At 43.8% G+C, this 16,947-nt stretch overlaps 1 protein-coding gene across 1 annotated transcript in view; it reads left to right on the plus strand.

Moving 5' to 3' along the window:
• Positions 1 to 16,947, plus strand: part of LOC143297499 (atrial natriuretic peptide receptor 1-like) — a 45,670-nt gene that overhangs the window by 12,319 nt on the left and 16,404 nt on the right. The window contains exons 5-10 of the mRNA XM_076609899.1: positions 1,295 to 1,403; positions 2,217 to 2,298; positions 5,833 to 5,932; positions 8,540 to 8,725; positions 10,283 to 10,387; positions 11,437 to 11,508. Of these exons, the coding sequence (XP_076466014.1) occupies positions 1,295 to 1,403; positions 2,217 to 2,298; positions 5,833 to 5,932; positions 8,540 to 8,725; positions 10,283 to 10,387; positions 11,437 to 11,508 (654 nt within the window). The remainder of the gene's footprint in view (positions 1 to 1,294; positions 1,404 to 2,216; positions 2,299 to 5,832; positions 5,933 to 8,539; positions 8,726 to 10,282; positions 10,388 to 11,436; positions 11,509 to 16,947) is intronic.

A 16,947-nucleotide genomic window follows, 5' to 3' on the forward strand; every position in this document is an offset into this window, starting at 1 on the left:
ATGAATTGTGACTGTGCACCATTTGGGCACAGAAAGTAACAGTAGATAGCTGATCGGGACATGCAATGTAGTAATGAATTGTGACTGTGCACCATTTGGGCACAGAAAGTAACAGTAGATAGCTGATCGGGACATGCAATGTAGTAATGAATTGTGACTGTGCACCATTTGGGCACAGAAAGTAACAGTAGATAGCTGATCGGGACATGCAGTGTGGTAATGAATTGTGACTGCACCATTTGGGCACAGAAAGTAACAGTAGATAACTGATCGGGACATGCAATGTGGTAATGAATTGTGACTGTGCACCATTTGGGCACAGAATGTAACAGTAGGTAACTGATCGGGGCATGCAATGTAATGAATTGTGACTGTGCACCATTTGGGCACGGAAAGTAACAGTAGATAGCTGATCGGGACATGCAATCTGGTAATGAATTGTGACTGTGCACCATTTGGGCACAGAAAGTAACAGTAGATAGCTGATCGGGACATGCAATCTGGTAATGAATTGTGACTGTGCACCATTTGGGCACAGAAAGTAACAGTAGATAGCTGATCGGGACATGCAGTGTGGTAATGAATTGTGACTGTGCACCATTTGGGCACAGAAAGTAACAGTAGATAGCTGATCGGGACATGCAATCTGGTAATGAATTGTGACTGTGCACCATTTGGGCACAGAAAGTAACAGTAGATAACTGATCGGGACATGCAGTGTGGTAATGAATTGTGACTGTGCACCATTTGGGCACAGAAAGTAACAGTAGATAACTGACTGGGCATGCAGTGTGGTAATGAATTGTGACTGTGCACCATTTGGGCACAGAAAGTAACAGTAGGTAACTGATCGGGGCATGCAGTGTGGTAATGAATTGTGACTGTGCACCATTTGGGCACAGAAAGTAACAGTAGATAACTGATCGGGACATGCAAACTGGTAATGAATTGTGACTGTGCACCATTTGGGCACAGAAAGTAACAGTAGATAACTGACTGGGCATGCAGTGTGGTAATGAATTGTGACTGTGAACCGTTTAGGCACAAAAAAGTAACAGCTAATGAATTAGACAGCTGCTTTGAGTGTGCGCACTGCTTATTATAATTTTCTTTTCAAATGTTTTCAAATGCATTTATTTATACAAGAGTTCTTCGCCTGATAAGAAGAAGAAGAAGAAATGCAGGCTTATATAGCGCAGTATCCCATCTCAGATGGGGCTCACCGCGCTTTACAATAAGATGTACAGATTGAAGACTGTGGTACTGTTGTGCTGTGTTTTGACGGGTGCTGCAGAAAGTGTTCGTTCTCCGGCCCGTGACTTGGCTGACACAGGACGGCAGTGTTCCTCCAGACACACCTGTGTGCGGCTTCTTCGGGGACCTGTGCCCCCCAGACTCTGCAGGTGAGAGAGAAGCAGCGGTTGAGTGTTCAAGGTGTCTGAAAATGCAGGGGTTGTTGTGGGGGTTCTACCGTGTTGTTGTCAGGGGGTGTGTGTGTTTGTTGGTCGGTTGGTTGGTTGGTTTTGGTTAGCTTTGGGTTGTTGTTTTTTTTTTGGGGGGGGGTTGGGGTTTGTGTGTGTGTGTGTGTGTGTGTGTGTGTGTGTGTGTGTTGGTCGGTTGGTTGGTTGGTTAGGTATGTTTTTTTGGGGGGGTTTGTGTGTGTGTGTGTGAAATAGATGGATTAGAAAGGGCAGCGGTGAAGAACCGCCTTCTTATGTCAGTGTGGATGAGTGTGTGTATGTGTGTGTGTGAGGGAAGGGGATGGAGGAGCAGAGTGTGCCCATGTGAGAGAAAGATATGGACAGACAGACAGAGAGACAGACAGGGAGAGAAAGAGAGAGAGTGTGTGTGTGTGTGAGAGGAAGGGGGGTGGAGGAATAGAGTGTGCCTATGTGAGAGAAAAAGACGGACAGACGGAGAGAGAGAAAGCGAGAGAGAGAGAGATTTTGTGCATTGCGCTGTTTATTGTTATTTGGTTGGTCGATAGGTCATTTTCTTGGGAGATTTTTGTGTGCTTGTTTTGTTTTGTTTTGTGTTTGTTTGTTTTTTCCTTGCTTCGTACTTCGTGTCGCTGACGGATTGATGAAAAATACGATACTGTCCACGCTCGTGTTCTTCACTAGGCTTTTGTGTGTGTGCATGCGTGCATGTGAGTGCGCGCGTGTATATACATACGTGTGTATACGAGGATGTGTGTGTGTGTGTGTGTGTTGCAGAAAGGAATATAATCGCTTCAGTTTCAACTGTTGCTGTCCTCATCGTCGTCGTCATCATTGTCGCCGGTATCGTGTACAGAAGGTATGATGGTAGAGAGATAGGGTTCTGGTGTAAAGAGAGAAGCAGACGACCCCCAAGCAGCACATAAACAAGGTCCAGTCGCCAGTTCCTGAAACGTTGAAATACTAACGTACACAGTTTCGATTACCTGTATTTTGGGGACTGAAACTTGGTAGGTTGATTCAACGTGTCAGGAAACTGTGACAATTGTTTAAGCGTTGCCGCTGGGGAATCGTGAGCGCTTCAACGTGTCAGGAAAATCTGAGAATACCCAGGCTTCCTTTTTCTGCATACTGCGTCTGTCTGCCTGTCTGCCCCTCTGTCTCTGTCTGTCTGTCTGTCTGTCTGTCTGTCTGTCTCTCTCTCGGGTGTTCTCTCTTTCTCTCTCTCTCGGGTTTTCTCTCTTTTTCTCTCTCGGGTGCTCTCTCTCTCTTTCTCTCTCTCTTTCTCTCGGGTGTTCTCTCTTTTTCTCTCTCGGGAGCTCTCTCTCTCTCTCTCTTTTTCTCTCTCGGGTGCTCTCTCTCTCTTTCTCTCTCCCTTTCTCCCTCTCGGGAGCGATCTCTCATTCTCCCTTGGGATCTCTCTCTCTCTCTCTCTCTCTCTCTCTCTCTGTATTTCGCTCTCTCTATCTTGTCGTCTACCCCCCCAGTCCCCCCCCTCGTCTCTCTCTCTGTCTGTCCTCCCCTTCTCTGTCTCTCTGTCTGTCTCTGTCTCGTTTTCTCCTGCTGCTGTCTCTTTCTCTCTCTGTCCCTCTGCACTCAAACCAACACAAGACTATTGAGACCATTTTCATCGGTTTTTTTGCGAGGCAAATACTCTCTGTAATTACATATAATTACATATTGGTTAAACACAATATATACATGCACCAAATTGTTAACAGTGTCATTTGTTTTTCGATTTTGTTTGGAAATAACGAGTTCTTCTTCATCATCTTCTCCCTCTTTCCTCGCCTCCACCTACCCCACCTCATTGTATCGCTCTTCTGGGGTATCACCTTCTTCTTCTTTTTCTTCCTCTTCTTCTGATTAGAAAGTCTAAACGGATTTTCTTTCGTTAACTAATCGAAGACAAAAGCAACACAGCCTTCATATGGAAGGCTGTACATCAACTCACCAAGCCAAACTCTTCAAATGCGGAATGTCTCATTCCTGTTGATACACCGAACAATCACTTTGCTGACATTGGAAACAAATTAATCGCAAAAGACGATAATAACACACTTCTTTTGATTTCAGCATTTTAGAAAACTTCTGTCATAATAAAAATATAAAAACAAAGTTTTCTGTTCCATTAATGTCTATTCATGAAGTCTTGTCTCATTTAGTATCGCTAAACAAATTTTAAAAAATCGTGTGGCTTCGATGGCATTAGTCCAAAAATATTTAAAATATCTGCACCTTATATTGCTGATTCTCTTACTTATCTCTTCAATCTTTGTCAATCCAAAAATCATTTTCCAAAAAAGTTTAAACATGAAAAGTCATTCCACTGCATAAAAAGGTGATGTTAATGATGTCAGTGATTATAGACCAATCTCATTGTTGTCTTCTGTCTCTAAAGTTCTAGAACGTCATGTACACCTTTGTCTTACATTCTTTATTGAAAAATATCAGATTCTGTATATCAATCAATCAGGATTTAGACAGCACCATTCTTGTGAGACCGCTTCATGTAGAATAACTGATTCACGGATGCGTGATATCAACAGCAACGGTTGGAGCAAGGCGGTTGGAGTGATATTCCTTGATTTCACAAAAGCGTTTGACTTAATCAATCACGAAATATTGCTTCAAAAATTGAAATGCTATGGTATTGACGATAATTGCTTATTGTTTCTCAGGTCGTACCTAGAAAACCGTATTCAATCTGTCTATTCACGTGGCTTTATTTTTTTTCCAAAAGGCATATTCCAAGAGGAGTACCACAAGGATCAATTCTAGGCCCTCTCTTATTTTCCTTGTATATTAATGATCTACCTTTATCAGTTCAACAAGCAATATGTGATTTATGTGCTGATGATACATCAATACAATATGCTAGTCACAATGTTGATGAAATTAGTTATTACCTGAATGCCAGCATGAAATCTGTCGAAAACTGATATGGTTGTGCACCCTGAAAAAAAAGAATGCATGTTAATTTGTCCTCGTCAGAAAAGACAGAACATGAAAGAAACACAACTTAACATAAAATATAAAGACAATATTGTTAAACAAGCTACTAAGAATATGCTATTTGGCATTACTATTGATCAAAATCTTTCGTGGCAGGAACATATTCATTGCTTTATGAAACAAGTATCATCTAGTGTATTCCAGTTGTCACAGATCAAACACTTTCTTGATGATCATTCTAGAAGTGTGTTTTACTTTGCCTATATACAGTCTCGTCTCAGCTATTGCTCGATTATTTGGGGTAAATCTCCTCCTTCTACATTAAAGCCACTTTGCTCTTTACAAAAACGTGCCATTAAGAGGATTAGCCATGTAAATACCACAGGCGGATCTGTGCACAATATGTACAAAGAACTTCAAATATTACCTGTTCGTCTACTTATTAGATATAACACATTGATTCTTATGCTTAAGATTGTTTATAACGCATGCCCACAATATTTAAAATAAAATCATTATTTTGTTTCCAGTCCCAACGTAAATCAGACAGAGCTATTGTCCCATAGCCTAAAATTGATTTATATAAGATGAGTCTCTCATTTAATGGAAGCATAGAATGAAACATTCCAGCCATATCTCTCTTTAAGTCTGACATAAAAATATTTCTATTTGATACTTTTGATTATCCTACTTGCGGTCTTTTGTAAATGCTTGTTTGTACTCAGTCCACTAGCTGCCACGCCATGATGAATGAAAAATTGAATGTATGTGTGATCGTGCTAGCAAATGAACAGGAAGTGTGTGTGTGTGTGTGTGTGTGTGTGTTTGAGTGTGTGGGCGTGAATGTGTACGTATGTCTTTCTTTGCTTGTTTTATAATGTGTGTGTGTGTGTGTACGTACGTACGTGATAATGTACCAGTTGTTCTTTTCATTGCTTTGTTACTTTTAATAGACTAATCCAGTTACTATTCTTATTCGTCGTTCTTATTATTTTATTTTATTTCATCTTATTGCTTTGTTTTTATGTTTTATGTCATTAAATGGACAGAATTGTAAAAAGGCCTTCACTGCGCCTAAATCTTTACCCATTAAAGATTCAGTCAATCAATCCATCATTTTCTTCGTCTTCTTCTTCTTCTCATCTTGTTGCTCATTATCTCCCTCTTTCCCCTTCTTCTCCATCCTTCTGTCCCTCCAACTGTCCTCCTCTTTCTTCTCTCTCTTCTCCTCATCTCCTTTTTATTTATTTTTTTCTATTTTTCTTTTTTACCTCCTACATCTCGTCTTTCCTAGTATTCGGCTCACCACAGCAGTTGTTTTCCTCCAACAACGTCAGCAAGCACTTTTATTTTCATATCATTTTTTTCTTCTTCTCCTGTGTTTTCCTTATTTGTCTTCCTACTAATTTCTCATCTTCTGTCTTCTCTTATTGCCCAGACATGTAATGCTGGAACGGGAGTTGGAGCAGATGTTGTGGAAGGTGGAGTACGGTGACATCCACTTCACCAAAACCAACTGTGTTGGCAGCATCTCTCAGGTAGGGGCCATTAGCCACCTGATCACCGCTATGGCGGGTCATTAGCCGCAAAAGTTGACGTTCTCCACTTTCACCAAGTAAAGAAAATAGTTCCTAGTCAACATAAAAAGTTCGCATGATTTCGTGTAAATGTCCAAACTACACAAATGGGGAAAACGAAAGACAGACGACAAAAAAATTATATAAACAAAAAACGAAGAGAGAAAAATTAGTTTAATGGGGCGTGCCATTTCTGTTGTCATCATTCGTTCTTCGTCACTTATCTATTTGTATAAGTATTCATGTATTCATCTATATGATGGTGATTATTATGTCTCAGTGTATTAGATGTTATTGTGCAATGACTTTGGAGTAAAAACAAATTAGATGTCAAAATGTATTTTTATATAGGTATACATATATTTCACAGAAGATTGCGTTGTTGGTTGGTTTGATTTCTGGCTCGCAATTTAAGTTGCTTTTGGTTTTGTTCTTTTTTATGGTTATTAAAAAAACATCAGAAGAGGGGAACATTATTTGTTTTATTATACAGATAGATAGATAGATATAGATATGTATAAATAGAGAGAGAGAGGCAGAGAGAGAGGGGATCGATTTCTTATGAATATTATAAGTAGCAGATACTAACCGAATCAATGCATGCATCACACAGAAGCAGCACACCATCGGCGTCACATGGCTGGAGATCATCCAGGAAATGGAATGGGGCGGGGACGGAACGGTTCTGTGTTTGTCATGTCCTGTAAAGAAGCAGTTCAGTCCTGTAAAGAAGCAGTTCAGTTCTGTTCAGTCCTGTAAAGAAAAGAAGCAGTTCAGTTCTGTTCAGTCCTGTAAAGAAGCAGTTCAGTTCTGTTCAGTCCTGTAAAGAAGCAGTTCAGTCCTGTAAAGAAGCAGTTCAGTTCTGTTCAGTCCTATAAAGAAGCAGTTCAGTTCTGTTCAGTCCTGTAAAGAACCAATTCAGTTCTGTTCAGTCCTGTAAAGAACCAGTTCAGTTCTGTTCAGCAGTTCAGTTCTGTGAAGAAGTAGTTCTTCACAGTAGTTCAGTTCTTTTATGTTCTGTAAAGAAACAGTTCAGTTCTGTAAAGAAGCTGTTCACTTCTGTTATATACTGTAAAGAAGCAGTTCAGTTCTGCTGTGTTCTGTAAAGGAGCAGTTCAGTTTTGCCATGTCCTGTAAAGAAGCAGTTCAGTTCTGTGAAGAATCAGTTCACTTCTGCTGTGTTCTGTGAAGAAGCGGTTCAGTTCTGAGAAGAAGCAGTTCAGTTCAGTTCTGTGAAGAAGCAGTTCAGTTCTGAGAAGAAGCAGTTCAGTTCTGTGAAGAAGCAGTTCAATTCTGAGCAGAAGCAGTTCAGTTCTGTTGTGTTCCGTGAAGAAGCAGTTCAGTTCCGTGAAGAAGCAGTTCAGTTCTGTTGTGTTCTGAGAAGAATCAGTTCAGTTCTGTTGTGTTCTGTGAAGAAGCAGTTCAGTTCTGTGAAGAAGCAGTTCAGTTCTGTTGTGTTCTGTGAAGAAGCAGTTCAGTTCTGAGAAGAAGCAGTTCAGTTCTGTGAAGAAGCAGTTCAGTTCTGAGAAGAAGCAGTTCAGTTCTGTGAAGAAGCAGTTCAGTTCTGTTGTGTTCTGTGAAGAAGCAGTTCAGTTCTGTGAAGAAGCAGTTCAGTTCTCTTGTGTTCTGTGAAGAATCAGTTCAGTTCTGTGAAGAAGCAGTTCAGTTCTGTTATGTACTGTAAAGAAGCAGTTCAGTTCTGTAAAGAAGCAGTTCAGTTCTGTGAAGAAGCAGTTCAGTTCTGTGTAGAATCAGTTCAGTTCTGTGAAAAAGAAGTTCAGTTCTGTGAAGAAGCCGTTCAGTTCTGTGAAGAAGAAGTTCAGTTCTGTAAAGAAGCAGTTCAGTTCTGTTGTGTTCTGTGAAGAAGCAGTTCAGTTCTGTAAAGAAGCCGTTCAGTTCTGTAAAGAAGCCGTTCAGTTCTGTAAAGAAGCAGTTCAGTTCTGTGAAGAAGCCGTTCAGTTCTGTGAAGAAGCCGTTCAGTTCTGGTGTGTTCTGTGAAGAAGCAGTTCAGTTCTGTGAAGAAGCAGTTCAGTTCTGTTCTGTTCTGTGAAGAAGCAGTTCAGTTCTGTGAAGAAGCAGTTCAGTTCTGTTGTGTTCTGTGAAGAAGCAGTTCAGTTCTGTAAAGAAGCCGTTCAGTTCTGTAAAGAAGCAGTTCAGTTCTGTGAAGAACCAGTTCAGTTCTCTTACCGAAGACTGTGACTGAAAGTTGTTTTGCTGGCGAGGTTGTGGCAAGTGTCTGTGACGTTAATGTCATGTTGGCACACTGGGAACACTCATGCTGAGATACGGGGTTGTACCCTGCGGCTATGGTTGGTGCGCTTTGACCTGCTTCGTTCTGTCAGTCTCCCGCATTCACTTTTTCATCCCTGTTCTAACCATCACTACGTCTGATTCAGTCAGTCCTACACATCACTGATGACTCCATTCAGTGCCATCAACGCGTTATTCTTTTCCTTTTTGCGTCTGTGTGTGTTCATTTGTTCATGTGTTCGTGTTTGTGTGTACATGTGTGTGTTTGTGTGTTCGTGTGTGTGCCTGCGTGCGTCCTCACATTTTGTTCATCCACAGATGAGTCTGCTCAGCGCTGCGTCGGCGCCTCCTACTGTGCCCTCCTCCCGACGCTCTTCTCTCCGCGTGGGAGAGGGGCAGATGTTTTCCGCCGTGGGACTGTATAGAGGTGGGGTGGTGGCCATCAAAAAGGTCCCCCCCACCAAGGCGGACATTGGGCGTGCGGAACAGCTGCACCTGAAAGCTGTGAGTGCTGAGGTGGCGGATGTGTGTGGAGAGAGAGCTGAGGGTAGGAGGTGGGGGGTGTTGGGAGAGAGCTGAGGGTGGGGGGGGGTGTTGGGAGAGAGCTGAGGGTGGGGGGGGGGTGTTGGGAGAGAGCTGAGGGGGGGGGGGGTGTTGGGAGAGAGCTGAGGGTGGGGGGGGGGTGTTGGGAGAGAGTTGAGGGGAGGGGGGTGTTGGGAGAGAGCTGAGGGTGGTGGGGGTGTTGGGAGAGAGCTGAGAGTGGGGGTGTGGAGAGAGGTGAGGGTGGGGGTGTGTGGAGAGAGCTGAGAGTGGGGGTGTGGAGAGAGGTGAGGGTGGGGGGGTGTGGAGAGAGCTGAGGGGGGGGGGGTGTTGGGAGAGAGGTGAGGGGGGGGGGTGTTGGGAGAGAGCTAAGGGTGGAGCGGGGTGTTGGGAGAGAGCTGAGGGTGGGGGGGGGTGTGTTGGGAGAGAGCTGATGGGGGGGGGGGTGTTGGGAGAGAGCTGAGGGTGGGGGGTGGTGGGAGAGAGCTGAGGGTGGAAGGGGGGTGTGGAGAGAGAGCTGAGAGTGGGTTGGGGGTGTTGGGAGAGAGCTGAGAGTGGGGGGTGGTGGGAGAGAGCTGAGGGTGGGGGTGTTGGGAGAGAGCTGAGAGTGGGGGTGTGTGGAGAGAGAGCTGAGGGTGGGGGGTGTTGGGAGAGAGCTGAGGGTGGGGGGGGGTGTTGGGAGAGAGCTGAGGGTCGGGCGGGGGGGTGTTGGGAGAGAGCTGAGGGTGGGGGGGTGTTGGGAGAGAGCTGAGGGTGGGGGGGGTGTTGGGAGAGAGCTGAGGGTGGGGGGGGGGTGTTGGGAGAGAGCTGAGGGTGGGGGGGGGGTGTTGGGAGAGAGCTGAGGGTGGGGGGGGGAGAGAGAGCTGAGGGTGGGGGGGGTGTTGGGAGAGAGAGCTGAGGGAGGGGGGGGTGGAGAGAGAGCTGAGGGTGGTGGGGGGGGGGGAGAGAGAGCTGAGGGTGGGGGGGGTGTTGGGAGAGAGAGCTGAGGGAGGGGGGGTGTGGAGAGAGAGCTGAGGGTGGTGGGGAGGTGTTGGGAGAGAGCTGAGGGTCGGGGGGGGGGGTGTTGGGAGAGAGCTGAGGGTGGGGGGGGTGTTGGGAGAGAGAGCTGAGGGTTGGGGGGGGTGTGGAGAGAGAGCTGAGGGTGGGGGGGGGCGTGTTGGGAGAGAGCTGAGGGTGGGGGGGGGGGTGTTGGGAGAGAGAGTTGAGGGTGGGGGGGGGTGTGGAGAGAGAGCTGAGGGTGGAGGGGGGTGTGTGGAGAGAGAGCTGAGGGTGGAGCGGGGTGTTGAAACAATCAACCCCATCTTCACCATCATCTTCATCATCATCATCATCATCACCACCATCACCTTCATCACCGTCATCATCATCACCATCATCATCAATACCATCACCTTCATCACCATCATCATCATCATCATCACCATCATCATCAACACCATCATCATCATCACCATCATCATCATCACCACCATCACCATCATCACCATCATCATCACCATCATCATCATCATCGTGTGACAGATGAAGGAGCTGAATCACGAGAACCTGCTGTCTTTCATCGGTCTGTGTGTGGACGAGCGGTTTCCCTGTATCCTCACTGCATACTGCGCCAAGGGCAGTCTTCAGGTGGGAGGCCAGTCCTGGACAATACACCGGCATCTTTTTTTTTATTTTACACACTCTCTCTCTTTCTCTCTCTTCTCTCTCTCTTCTCTCACACACACACACACACACACACACACACACACACACACAATTTACATCAGAAGCTATGAAGATTAGGCAAAAAGCACAACAAGCATAACTACGTGGTCAGATAATTTTCTTCTGTAGCCAGTGTTGGAATATGTTGCATGGTGCATGGTGAAAGATGAATGAACGGATTTATCATGTGTTGAGTGGCCTGTTGGTTACTATCGTATTTTCTCAAAGAAGGAACTTTGTTTTGTTTCATTACCAGTTTTGCTTTCAGCATTTCATTCGTTTGTTATAATGGTTTCTGAAAATTGAAAGTATGTTGATGCATCCACCCATGTCATAAGGACATCATGGTCAATGCCATTAAAGTGTCAAAGTGTCAAAAGAGCGTCTCACTCTCTCTCTCTCTCCCTCTCTCTCTCTCTCTCTCTCAGTCTCAGTGTCCCCTCTCAAGATGGAGATACACGTATATTGTGATGATTAATGTACAGTAACTTCCAAAATCAATGTTAAATGGAATCACCATTAACGAGTGTTTTCCTAGGTATGTGTAGACTGAAGGAGTTACACTAGTGATGAATTACCAGGGACGAAAAATCAGTCAATGTTCACCACTTACTGGATCAAACCGTGTGTACGTAAGGGTGTATCGTTTGTAGAGGATTCTTTCGTCAGTTTCTTCATCTCTCATGCGAAACAAATTGTTTTCGAACGTTATGGAATTATTGAAATGTTATGCAAATGTACTGGTTTTCCGTTGATTTGTGTATCATACCAGGTTGTTTGTGTGTGTGAGTGTGTGTGTGTGTGTGTCTGTGTGTGATTTGTGTATCATACCAAGTGGTTGTGTGTGTGTGCGTGCGTTATTTGTGTATTATACCAAGTGGTTTTGTGTGTGCGTGTGTGTGTGTTCATGCGTGTGTGTGTGTGTGTGTGTGTGTGTGTGTGATGTCATCATTGAGCCAATACGTGTGCAGGATCTTATAGAAAATGACGACATCAACCTGGATTGGACTTTCAAGATCAGCCTGGTCAATGATCTGGTCAACGTGAGTCCGTTTCTCACCTGTTTTATGATGATGATAATGATGGTGATGACGATGATGACGGTGATGATGATGGTGATGATGATGATGACGGTGATGATGATGATGGTGATAGTGATGGTGGTGATGGTGATGATGATGCTGATGATGACGGTGATGGTGATGATGATGGTGATGATTATAGTGATGGTGATGATGATGGTGATGATATTGGTGATGATGACAAGCAGAAAAAAGAGGAGGATAATAGTTTAAGGTACCATAACCTTTCTGGGCGTCGGGGGCAGTGATTTCACACCCGTTGTGTTTCGCGCTTGCCATAGAAAGGCGGGACCCAGTGCTCCCCTTAAGGTTTTGATATTCTCCAGCCACAGTCACGTAGGGTAGCTCGGGGCAAGAAGCCCAGTCGGGATCAAACGCCCACCCCCAAAATATCGGGAGATCATGGTACACAGCGAGCCAATGACACTTTTACCGTTTCCGCTTGACAGCCGGGAAAACACCCCAACACGGAGCCCACTGAGAAGTCAGCTATGTTTTCCACATGCATTTGATTGTTTTCACCTGATTTTTGTAAAATCCATACTGATGAATACTCGATGCCAGTGTCTGTTCTTCATTCAAAGCAAAATTCGATAATATTGTAGCGTTGAAACCGATTTATCTCTTTTGCTTTTTCCTGGAAATTCTATCATCTGGGTGTTTTCAAACTGGGGCAAAACGCCTACAAGGTGTTTGGGCAAGACGCCTATCAGTGGGCCTTTTGCCCCTTTACAGGGCGTTTTGCCCTCTGTGATTTGGAAAGGATGGTGAAGTCTTTTGTGCTTCTCTCTAACTTCTTCAAGTGTTTTTATACAAAATATGAAAAAGACATATTATGTTTTTACCTCAGTTGCTAGAGGTAACATTCAGTTATATGAATTCCTAATTTAAGAATCCTGCCATCCGATGAGTTTGAGCAGATCGACTGGATCTTGAAATCTGAAGGGAATCCGTAATGACAGAGGGGAACATACATTTTTCACTCAAGAGTGTGTATCCTGGGCGGACAAAAAAGGCATACGTCTTTCATTTCGCACCTGTCACACTGGTCAGTGAATGGGTCCACCACTGGGTTCCTAACGCGAGCAATACTGTTCAATGGTAGTTTATTGCACCGTAAAGGCAAAGTGCATTCATGCATGTGTGCGTGAGAGAGAGAGAGAGGGGGGGGGGGGTAGGCGGGAGGTTTACGTGCCTTCAGGACAATCAACAAATGGCTGCCCTTTCCCATAACGACATGTAGCATCTGGGCCTTCATTGTGTTCCAGTCAGCAAATCAGGACCATTCTTCCTCTCCAAAAACTGACATTCAAAAGGCCAGTGGGTATGCCAAAAAGCAGGATCAGCTGCCATCATTACATCTCCACCGTACAAAGCAAACATTCTCGAGAAACATGCAAAGACGACCTACTGAAGCCTTTCATCTCTTCTGGAGTGTAGACCGTCCACAACAGACCTCCACAATCCCCTATCCTAGCTGTGTCCGTGTCTCTGTCTGGCTCGAGGTAAGGCCCATCTTCTTGGTGTCTGCCTGGAGGTGCCTTTGTCAATTGTTTCTCGGTCTGCATATCTTCCTTTGGTGGTTCTGGTAATGCTTTATGATGCTTTTCGTCGTAGCGTTTGCCTGATCCATCCTCAGTTTCTTCTTCCAATTCCTTTCAGCTGACAATAGTGTCTTCCATAGAGCGACGTTGCTGATCCTGTGTTGCCAGTGGATTTGGGGGATTCTTCTCAGACAGCTGTTGATGAATATCGGCACTTTGTTAAATGTAGTCTTTTTTCACCCTCCATCACCCAGTACCACACAACAGAAGTGTGATAACTGGTGACCTCTACATCAGAACCCTGATAACTGTTGAACTCGAGATCAGAAGTCCAACGTCTTACCGTATCTACCACGGCACCTTCATAAAAATGATAATAAAGATAGTGATAATGATGATGATGATAATGATAATAATACTAAAGAAGAAGAAGAATTGATTATGACGTTTATCCTCTTTGGCACAGGGAAAGGCAAAAGCTTACAATTTATATCGATATTGGAGAAAAATCTTCACAAATATTAACAAAACAAAGGGCATAAAGATGCGCGTGTATTCTTGTTAGGCTTGCTGTGAAGGTTCTAGATCAATATTTTCCTTCATTCGTATTTATCTACTCTCTTTTCTTGGCCTAGTTTTTCTTTTTTTTAAGTTAAGAAGAATTTGTTTCCCACTGTTGTTTTCCACTACTGTTCGGTTGGTTGGTTGTTGGTTTGGTTTTATTATTTGCTTCCTTATTCTTTTATTTACCCGTTTTTCTACTATTCTTTTTTTTTCCTTCTGCTCATTTATTTATGTTATTAACCCATCCGAGTATGGTTCAAATATTAATTCATATTGCTCATGATTGTCCTGTATCTTTCCTGGGTCTCTGCTCTCTTTTTCCCCAGTCGCCTCTCTCTCTCTCTCTCTCTCTCTCTCTCATTACACACACACACACACACACACACACACACACACACACACACACACACACACGCATGCACGCGCGCGCGCGCTACGTCCAGTCTACAGGTCACCCATTCTGAGAAATCTACCTTTGGCTGAACCGACAACGATGGATTACTCGTTCGCTGGCCAAACCAAGCAAGTAACTTACCAAACCCACCCACAGTGCTGTTCACTTCCTTGTAGCTGACAGAGAGACAGACAGACAGACAGAGAGAGAGAGACAGACAGAGAGAGAGACAGAGAGAGAGAGAGAAACTCTGCCTTTCTCATTTACGCACACACAAGAACACGCCTCTCTTCTGAAACACAAGTCGCCACCTGATTACGTCCGGCCAGAACGGAAGATCATTTGCATGGTCTGCTACCACCCACACGACACAATCATTGCCACATTGTGGTGAGTGAGTGGACGCGGCCTGGAGGCAGAAAATGAACTTCCTTTGTCGCCGGACGTATGGTCCACTGTTTTGTCAGCCGGAAAAAAAACCATGTCAGATCAGGAGAGAAAATTAATGAATGTGGTGTCTTCACTTACTGCAGTGCTTTGCGCTGTCTTTTGACAGAAACCCACGGCAAAAGAACTGTCCAAGAAAAAAAAAAAAAAAGATTTTTTTCTTTTTACAGTATATATATATTATTTATTTATTTATTTATTTATGCAAGCTTATCTATTATTTATTCCCCCGGTTTTTTTTTTTGGTTTTTTTGTTTGTTTGTTTGTTTTTTCTCAAGGCCTGACTAAGCGCGTTGGGTTACGCTGCTGGTCAGGCATCTGCCTGGCAGATGTGGTGTAGCGTATATGGTTTTGTCCGAACGCAGTGACGCCTCCTTGAGCTACTGAAACTGAAACTGAAACTGTCTTTTGACTGTCTATTCGAATTTTCTGGCGATACACGCTTTCTTATGGAAATCCGACAGCACTAACGATTAATGCATGTCAGTATCACATGAATCTTGCGGTGTTTGAAGCTTGTGTGAAATGTGTTGATAATAATTATATCATCAACAAGATGCTGCTGGGCAGTCACTAAATTCCATCAGATGGAGAGAAACAATTCAACGGAATAAATGATTACATTGATGAATGAATGACCGACCGACTAAGCGCATGAATCGTTTTATGTTTTAATTTTGTTTCTTTCTTTTAGACTGGACAAAAGAAAAAGAGAGACAAATATACAACCTTCTCAAGAGATAAAGGGAAAAAATAAACAGTCAAAATAAATCAGAGGTGGCAATGTCTTCTTATATATCAATCGATGAACAAACACAAGTTCATCATCAGTCAACACGCAGATAAGTCAAAGACACCGAGGAACGAAGTCAGACTGTCCTGCACTTCTTTGTAAACAGGCAAGAAAACACGTACAACGAACAGTACAAATTGCTTTGGAAATTAACACCTCTTAATGTATGTGTCGGCTTTGAATGGACTGCCATGAGCTTGGGCCGTAATTATGGTTTCAAAGTTCTACAGTCTTTCTTACAGATGTTTGGCGTATTTATCAATTTCCCCTCAAAGTGCACATTCAGCAGAACAGCCGCGAATAATGATAAGAGTTACACAAACATGTTTTTTGGACAGAAAGAATACGTTGACAGACAACCCAGAAACTATACCAAACATAGTGCACGTGACAGAAACCCACGGCTAAAGAACTGTCCAAGAAAAAAAAAATTTCTTTTTACAATATATATATGTATATAATTGGTATATGTATCATTTGATCATTGACGAACTCCTGTCGTTGGTTCTCTATTCCGCAATTTTGTTCTCTGTCAAAACTTACGGGCCGTTTTGAAACACCTTCAGGATCCTCATCGTATTTTTATTGTGAGCGTTTCGCCGATAACCAGCATTCAGCTTCGGTCATTTGTTAGGTGTCCGAACTCTTGAAAGAAACACTGCACTTCGGGATCAGTGTGGAAAATAGAAGGTTGATGTGACAAATGCTCAACATAAAAAGGGAAGACACATTGCTGACACTTCTCAAAGAACCGAAAGGGGTTTGTGGCCTTTGGATATTGACCGGTTGGCAGCGTGGTGGCTGTGTACCGGATGTGAAGGGCCCCGGTGGCCTGTACTTTACTTTTGCTGCCTGTTGTTTCGTGAAGAACTGATGTTCGACGTGAACAAAACTTCATCTCTGATTCCAACAATCGATCAGCATAATACTGATGTTTTAAATTTTCTTTGGTGAATTGTATTTTTGGTATCTTCTCTGTGATGCGTTCTGATTGTTGTTGTTTTTTGTGGGGTTTTGTTCGTTTTTTGGGGGGAGGGTGTGTGTGTGGGGGGGGTGTTTTGTTTTGTTGTTTTTGTTGTTGTTGTGTGTGTGTGTGCATTGCTGAGTAAGAGTGTTTGCGTGCTTTCTTGTGAGCATGCAAGCACGTGTTCCTCACCAATATAAGTGGTTGCCAGGCTGCGCATGGCGCACATTTTAGCACTATTTTCTTACACTTCACAGCGTGTAAGCAACAACGGACCCGGAAGAACTGTAACCGCATAGCTTTGTTCGTGTCTTCGGCATGCGTAAGAGGCACGCAATTTTTACCCCAAAAATTGCACTTTACAGATTTAAGTGGTAGAAAATTGATTGTGCTTGGACCGTTGATAGAAGTGTTCGGCTCAGAGCTCACCTCACAACTGGTCCAATCTCTCAAGACTTCAACCGTCACAGCACGAGAAAAGACACCAGAACATTGACATCCACGGGAGTTCTTTCGCATGAATCCGAAGTTGCGTGGTGGGTGGTCGGCTAATTAACCAACGCTGATAACACTAATATGAAAGAGTCTTCACGTCTGGAAACTTGGACTAAACCTGACTTGATTTCCGAAGAGCTGGTAACCTTCACGGAGGACCAATCCGTGTGTCATTTCTGTTGGAGTTAGCGAACACAGC

This window comes from Babylonia areolata, chromosome 22 (genome assembly GCF_041734735.1).
Source record: "Babylonia areolata isolate BAREFJ2019XMU chromosome 22, ASM4173473v1, whole genome shotgun sequence".
Taxonomy (NCBI): Eukaryota; Metazoa; Mollusca; class Gastropoda; order Neogastropoda; family Buccinidae; genus Babylonia; species Babylonia areolata.